Source organism: Mercurialis annua, linkage group LG8 (assembly GCF_937616625.2).
Source record: "Mercurialis annua linkage group LG8, ddMerAnnu1.2, whole genome shotgun sequence".
In the NCBI taxonomy this organism is placed as follows: Eukaryota; Viridiplantae; Streptophyta; class Magnoliopsida; order Malpighiales; family Euphorbiaceae; genus Mercurialis; species Mercurialis annua.
In genome coordinates this window covers 19,085,150-19,093,473 of record NC_065577.1, presented here as the reverse complement: position 1 = coordinate 19,093,473, position 8,324 = coordinate 19,085,150, and the positions used below count along the sequence as shown (strand labels likewise).

Sequence of the window (8,324 nt, the reverse complement as noted above, 5' to 3'; positions counted from 1 at the left end):
CTAAAATCTAGTAATATCCTCGTCATCTGGACCTGGGGGCTGCGGGGGAAGAATGGCTGGCGGTAGAGAGCTCATCATCTTTGCCAGCTCCGAGCGGACCCTCTCAGCAATCCGCTCGTCGACGGAAGTCTCCACGTCCCTCTTAATCTCCTCTCGCATCCCTTGCACCCGAGCGGATACCTCTCTCTAGATCCGCTCCTCGATGTCCTCAGTCGAGTGAGTTTGCTGGGACGACGAGGAAGGAGCCACGACGCACACCGGTGCCCTTGAATGACGCGATGTACGAAGCTGCAGCTGAACCAACTCCGTAATCCCGCTGCTTCTTCACCGCCTCGAGAGACAAGAACAGTTCGTTCTCGTCGATGGACTGCGTGGTCGACGAGCTGCCCTCAGCCGGCGAGGACTGGGTCGCAGCTGCACGATCTGTAAGGAAACGCTCCTGAAAAAACAAACAAGTAGTCAAGTTAGTACGATTTCGATAATCTAAAACAGAAATAGTTAACTTTAAATTTCTAACTAAAATTTGGTAGCATCTCCTCTATAATACGAGCATCACCTATTTTCAGGGACTTCCTGCAAACACACATGGACTATATACAATTCACAGTTCATAGTTCACAATTTATATTTCACATCTTTTAACTATAATCAAGTAATAACAATTCAATTTCAAGTTACAGCAGACTTACAAGCTTATCCTGCGACCTCTTGTCGACAAACTTGTTCCAGTCGTCCTTCGTCGAGTGCATACGAACATGCAACTCAGCATATGTCGCAGGACGACCGAGCTCCTAACTCTGATACAAAAAACCATATATTGAATTCAATGTAAATAATGAACATTTAAACACTGTAATCATTTAAGTCTGAAGAATACAAATTAAGAAAACTTACCAAAACGGTCATATGCTTCACAGCTGAGCGCGATCCTGCCGTGTTCCGCACCGATCCAGTCTCGGGCCCTGACAGCTCACTCATCCTGTTAGCCCGAACGATGGCGGACTTCCCCTTCGCCTCAGCCGTATCCCAGATCGCATTCCAAGCCGCCCAAATATCATCTGTGACACTGTTATCCCTAACACTCTTCGTCGTGTGAATTGTGTCCATGTAACGATTAGCAGCATGTCTCATAAAGACATCTCTAATCGCCTGCTCGGGATAGATGGAGTCCCACCAAAACTTCTTCTTCACGTATTTAACAAACAAGTAGATAATTAATTAGTAAATTTTAATAATATGAAACTGAAAATTGAATAAAATGTTAATTTTAATATTACCTTGAACTCCTCCCAGTAGAACGTCTTCTGCTCCGCCTTCAGTCTCTTCCTGGAAGAACCTTCTATGAACCAACAGGAATAAAAGATGTCCAGCAAGCCTCTAGAGACCTTCCCGCTATCATGTAGCCGCTCCCTGTCATTTTAAAGCATAAAATTAGTTCAAATAGTGTTTTATAGCTAAACTTTACAAAATGGATAACAGTGATACTTCAGAGCGTCAGGTGCGACCTTCAGCCTCCCCGAGGCATCAATCTCGTACTCGACCTGCTGCTGGGCCTCCCTCTGCAGCCCAGGCGCCGCCTCAAGCTGCGGATCGTCCCCCTCAGGTGGAGCATCTGTGGGGGGAGTGGCTCTCGGATCTCCCTGTCAACGGTTCTAAACATGTCTGCGCCTACCCTGACCCCTCATATCTACAAAGAAGTAGATATGCACATACAATTTCATACATAAATAACAAATATCAATAAATAATTAATTAATCAATTTGTCGATAAACATACATATAAAAAAACATAAATATCAGTCATTAAAGCATGTAACAATACAAGTCATACGGATTCTATTACATTAATTAACCCTACACTACAACTCTTTATAGTCCTCCGCTTCGTCTGATGAGGATGGTGGAAAATCAGCGGCTGTCTCTGCTGTTGGCATAGTTTCCAATGCCTCCTCATCTGTTTCCTCGTCCGGATCAACCAAATTTGTCGGATCGTCAGCTGTTTCCACATTAAGAGCATGTTCTACGACGTCGTCCTGGAAAGACAGAATAACCTCCTCTGGCATGTCAAGCTCAGATCTAGCCTTTATCTTGCATAATGCCCACCAGTCCTTTTTATCTCGTCTTTTACTTGGATAGGGTAAGTAATGGACTTGACCGGACTGTTCGGCTAGAATAAAAGGTTCTTACTTGTTGTACCTCCTTCTGTGATTAATGTCTACCATGTTGTATCGACAATGCACTAACATACCCACATTTGGAGTTGGATTGAACCAATCACATTTAAATAGGACGGTCCTTTTAATATGCAGCGCTGGATACTCTATCTCAATAATGTCAGTCAGCATTCCCTAAAAGTCGCTTACGGCTGGACCGAAGAGAGACCCTTTAACACAAACACCAATATTTATAGTAACTCGATCCTCGCCATAAACTTGAGTATTGAATTTGAACCCGTTTACACTATATCCCTTGTATGTTTTGACTGATCTAAGTGGGCCTTTTGCAAGACTCACAATATAGGGATTCGTACATATAGCTGGGTCCTTCACCTGCAGGACAATAAACACTCACATGAGTCAGCAATTAAAACGAACGAGAAATAAAAGAAGACGTACTTCGCCAATACTTACATGTCCTTCAAACCAGGACGCAAATTCCCTTTCTAACTTTCCTTCAACTTCGGTCAGCGTGATTGCGGGGTTGATTGCATGCAATTCATCTTCGAAAACACTTTCAAAAGAATACATGAGAATTTGTGAGCTGGCACATTATATTTTGTAACTCAGTAATACATTGAAATGTGTATAAGCAAAGATTACTCTATGTAAGGTTCGATTTCCGCACAATTCAAAAGGACATAATTCTGGGCGGCGACATATTTAGACTCGTCCAGATGTCTTTTGCAGCAGGCACCTATTGGTTCCCCAACCGTTTTGAAAATCGAAAGTCGATCGACATCGTCGTCCATATCGGTATCGAATACCTCATTTCTTTGCAGTCGACAGGGTAACGTCGGATCACCATCCGTAAAATAAAAAGACGCAAATTTTGTTGTTTCCTCCATTAGGTATCCGCTACTAATGCTGCCTTCCACCTGACTTTTGTTGGATACCTTTTTTTCAATGTCCGCAAATATCTGTTCAATCAGGAATTGATTAATACAATTAAACACTTCAAACAACACCCGATCAATATAAAATATATATATTTACATCACCTTTCAAAAAGATACATCCACCGATACTAAACCGGTCCAGCCATTCTAGCTTCGTATGGCAGGTGTACAAGAGGATGTTCCATCGAATCAAAAAGGCTGGGAGGAAATATGCGTTCCAACTTTCAAAGTATCTTCCGGATTTCTTCTTCCATATGTTACAGATCCTAGCCCTTTAGTGATGTAGCAGTTAACTCCCTGTAGAAGATACTCAACTCTGCTATAGGCTCCCATATCTCTTTTGGGAGAAGCTCAGAGCAATTCGTAGGAGTCGTTGCATAAACACATGACAGTCGTGGCTTTTCATGCCCATCATTATCTGTTTGGTTGAATCTACACACCGAGACAAGTTTGACACGTAGCCATCTGGGAATTTAATTTGTTGAATCCATTCTAGCAATATTTTTTTTTGTTCCCTGTTCAGAGCATATAGTGCCTTCGGATATCTACCAGTAGTTGGGTCTTGTGCTAGTTCCGGACGATCGCAAAAATCATTAAACTCTGCCCTAGATTTTGCATGGTCCTTAGTCTTCCCGGGAACATTCAGCACAGTATTGAAAATGTTGTCAAAAACATTTTTCTCGATATGCATGACATCCAAATTATGCCGAATCACATTTGTTCTCGAATACGGCAAAATCCCAAAATATACTTTTTCTTTTCCAACCACACTTTTTTGACAAATCGGCATTAATAGCTTCTGCATCGGGCTCATATGCCCTCCTAAACCCTAGGTGATCCACCTCTACCAACAGTTCATCTCCTGTTTTGGCCCTACGAAAATGGTTTTTTTCTTGTTTACCTTTTCAAAAATCTGTGACATTTCGACGAAAACGGTGCCCCGGAGGTAGAAACTTACTGTGGCAGCCAAACCACGACTGTTTACCACTCTTAGTAAGCGTGCATGCATCCGTATCTTCCATGCAATGTGGACATGCCAATCTACCTGATGTGCTCCAACCAGACAGCATTGAGTAGGCCGGGAAATCATTAATTTCCACATAAGGGCCTCCTTCATCTGAAAATTCTGACGCTTGTGAATATCAAAGGTCCGGATCCCACATTCCCACAATTGGTTTAACTCTACTATCAACGGCTGAAGGAAAATGTCCATAGTGTTTTTTGGATTACGCGGACACGGGACAAGTATCGTTAAAAACATGAACTCATCCTTCATGCACATGCCTGGAGGAAGATTATAAGGCGTCATAATTACCGGCCATGAAGAATAAGGTGACCCGAAACTGCCAAACGGTTGAAACCCATCAGTGCATAAGCCAAGTCTAACATTTCGAGGTTCGTCAGCAAAATCCGTATGCAACTCACTAAACTGTTTCCAAGCTGGAGAACCAGACTGATGACACATTTTCCCGTCTTCCATTTCATGTTCGGCGTGCCATGTCATATGCCCAGCTGTGGCTTTCGAAGCATACACCCTCTGCAGCCTCGGAGTAATTGGGAAATAAAACATCTTCTTATACGGCACGTTGGCCTTTCGTTTTCTAGAAGAATTGCTTTTGGTAACTGGTTTCCACCGTTCGTGGCCACAAACTTTACAGCACGTTAAAGCCTCATCCTCCTCCCAGAAAAGCATGCAGTTGTAAAAACAGCATTCAATAACCTTCACCGGCAACCCCAAACCTTTCACCAGCTTTTTAATTTTAGCAAAATTTGTTGGCATCTTGTTCTCCTCTGGCAGCAATTCTTGCATTAAACTACAAATATCGTCAACTAAAGAAACTGAACCTTTATAGCGACATTTAATGTCCAATATATTAGTTGATGCGGACAAAGGGGAGTGTCTATTATTCCCGGACCATATTTCTTCTTCCGCCGAAAGCGTCATATCATAAAATCTTTGGGCTTCTTTATTAGGAGGCTCTTCATCAGTAAACATTTCAGGACCAGCTGCATCGATCACAATTCTCTGAACTGCATCAAAACCATCCTCGTCATTTTCGTAGTCAAACTGATCGTAATTACCCGGTCGGTGTGCCCAAGGAGGAGGATTCAAGACAGTGCCCTCACCGTGATGAACCCACACTTGGTAATCTTCAACAAACCCAGACTGCAACACATGTAACTTGACATCTTCTAGATCTCAGTAATTTGTGTTTCTGCATTTTCTCCTAGAGCACGGGCATTTGATTTTTGCCCCACTCTTACATTCAGGATGTCGTAAAGCAAATTCGACAAACTCCTCAACCTTATGAAAAAAATCCTTCCGCTAGCAAGCCATTAATATGTCTAATATACATCCAACTGCGGTCCTGATTCATGTCTGTTGCACAAATAATTAGGTGGTTTACAGGCTCAAGGGTAGAAACGTCAATGTAATTGACTGCTAAAAGGGTATGGACCTATCCCATTTGCAAAACTGGCGCCCCGTAACCCGACCACGATATATGGTAGGAACGGAAAAAAAATATTCGGCAGCCTTCCGGCGTCGTTCTACTTAAGTGCGCTATGTACTATATCCCGAGTAACACTGATTAAATATTCCGTGAGGAACAAGCGCTACGCGGCATATAGTAATAGGCACCCGGAGAACAAACGCTAGAAAAACCACAAAATATTTTTCTACCGTGACTACGCATATATGTTTTTGGCAATCAGATTACGGAAGCACGAGTTTTGCGAACTGTACAAACTGTACAATCCCGTGTCGTTCAATAGATTGAACACACGAGACAAAAAATCTACAGTTAGGATTACGATTTTATTCAGTGGGAATAAAATCGTGTTAAATTAATTAATGTGAAGTGTTTTTAATCTAACTATGTAAACGAAATACAAAAAGAAATAAAACCTACTTATTGTAGGGCAGAACCGCACGCCAACGCTGGATCCCGGTCAGAAAAATCGGAGCAGGCGTCTACTGTCACCAGCAATCAGGAATCCACAGCAGAGAGAAGTCTACAATAAAATTTTAATCTAATTGTTATTATTTTCTAATCTTATTGTTATTACTTTTTAACGGAATCAGACAGCATTTCCCCTAAAAATGAGCATCGCCCATTTTTCAGGGAAAGCCTGCAAGCAAATACAACATATACGAAAATATCCAACATACCAATTCAAGTTAATGTTTTCAATTTAAGATAATCCTCAATTAATTACAATTATTTTTAATTACTAACGCAAAAATTAATAATTGAAATCTAATTCACCAAATGTATAATAATTAATATTTAATTATAAAATTACCAAATATTATAAATTTAACCTACAATTACAAATTAATTAAGTAATTAAACGCTTATTTACTAATTACGTATTAAATTAACCTTACTTAACACATTTGACCTAACTTAAATATGTTTATCAATTCGGCTTAATTAATCGATTTTAAATAAACTAAAAACCTAATTTAAATAAACTAATTAAATAAAACTAATTAGCCTATTATCAAACCTAATTTTATTTAATCTAAACTATTTTAATAAACTAATCTTAATAAACTAACTATTTAATTTAATCTATTACAATTATAATAACTTAATTTAATTAACATCAAATTTTATAAAAACTAACCCAGGTGGACGGCGGCAAAACTGAAGGAAGCGGCAGGCGGCGGCGGGCGGTGGAAGGCGGCAGTTGACTCTTTTTAACTAATTACAAAATTAGTTACAAACAAATAAAAACAATAAAAACAAAATAATAGATAAAAACGCTACTTACTTGAAATCACAAACCGGAGAAGATGAAAACCTGGAGGTGGTAGCGAGAAGAAAAACAACATCGTTGGTGGCCGGAAGAAACGGAACGCCGGTGGGGGAGGAGAAAGTGGAAGACGGCAGGGGAGGCGGCAACGCAGGTGGAAGGCGTCAGCGCAGGTGGAAGGCGGCAGCGCAGGTGGAAGCGGAAGGGAGAAGAGAAGGGGGAGAAGAGGCCGTAGAAATGGGGAAGAAGAGGCTGACTCGCGTTTTAGGGCTAATTTTACCGACGGATAAAACGCTGCGTTTCATTTAGCTGGGCATTACCGACGGATTGGTAAATAATCTGTCGGTAACCTTAGCTGCCAAATGCAGCGTTTAAAGATGGATAAAATTGCCGACAGATATGCTATCCATCGGTACATTTACCGACGGAACACAATATCCGTCGGCAAAGGAAGTCGTTAGAAAAGGCGGGAGTGTGCTTTGCCAATTCGCGCCTCAACTTCCTGGGAAATTGGCGACGGATGATATATTCTGTCGGTAACTTTCCCGACGGATACTGATTCCGGCGGCGAAATTAGTCGGTAAAAACGCGGGAGTGTGCTTTGCCACTTCCCGCCTCAAGTTCTTGGGAAATTGGCGATGGAATTATATCCGTCGCCGATTTCCGTCAGTAATTTCTTATTTAGCGACTGATTTCCGGTCAGTCGGGAATTTCCGTCGCTATCATCGGACATTCTAACATCGGAATTTTCGTCGCTAACATCGGGAATTTTCGTCGCTAACATCGGGATGTTCCTTATTCACGCTCTTATCATGTTTCTTGATCATCTTCTATTGTATTCTTTGCTTTTCTCCTCAGCGCATCTTGCACATCGTGTACTACCTGCTCTTTATATCCACAACATCGATCAATAATAGAGAGTTTTCTCGATGTAGTGAGTTTTTCATCCTATATGTATCGTCTTATCGTATTTGTACTGTCATCATGGCCGTCTGTAAAGCCGATCCTATGCTGACATCATCTCTATCGCGTCTCACATATCCGATATTTCTTGCTTCAACACTCTTAACGTCGATCACCAATTAAATACTGGGTCGCAGTTTCTTTTGTCTGACTTATCGGCGCAGTGCACTCTCAGTTACTTACATATTGTACTATTGTACCTTTACTGACATCTTAATTGTCAGTAAATCACATCCTATGTCTATGTCCTCTTCATCCTTCTTTATTTGTATGTGTCCGCGACTATATAGAGTTCCATTTTTTTCTAATCTCCTCATGACTTTTCTCTTTTCCTTTTTCCTCGATCATTCTTATCGAGTTCCTTGCGTCATACGCAGGTTATCCGTACTTCTCTTAACTCTACTTATTTTAACTTATTTCTTATTATCCATAATCTACTTTTGCATCCTTATACTTTATCATATACGTCATGTACCTTTGGCAC

The 8,324-nt window shown here is 41.1% G+C and overlaps 1 protein-coding gene across 1 annotated transcript; it reads right to left on the bottom strand.

Annotated features, from left to right (window-relative positions):
- Positions 1 to 208: 208 nt before the first annotated feature.
- Positions 209 to 1,804, bottom strand: LOC126661729 (uncharacterized). Its single transcript, XM_050355593.1, has 6 exons — positions 1,778 to 1,804; positions 1,486 to 1,640; positions 1,278 to 1,410; positions 895 to 1,185; positions 690 to 791; positions 209 to 439 (listed from the first exon to the last, which is right to left on the bottom strand). The coding sequence occupies exons 1-6, from the start codon at positions 1,802 to 1,804 to the stop codon at positions 209 to 211; spliced, it is 939 nt and encodes a 312-aa protein (XP_050211550.1).
- Between the last annotated feature and the right edge of the window lie 6,520 nt (positions 1,805 to 8,324).

Excerpts from the sequence above, each read along its gene's own strand:
- LOC126661729 (XM_050355593.1), bottom strand. The coding sequence starts at position 1,804 with ATGACTGATATTTATGTTTTTTTATAT. Across the intron at positions 1,186-1,277 it reads TCTACTGGGAGGAGTTCAAG|AAGAAGTTTTGGTGGGACTC; the intron begins GTAATATTAAAA and ends AAATACGTGAAG. Across the intron at positions 440-689 it reads AGAGGTCGCAGGATAAGCTT|GAGCGTTTCCTTACAGATCG; the intron begins GTAAGTCTGCTG and ends TTGTTTTTTCAG.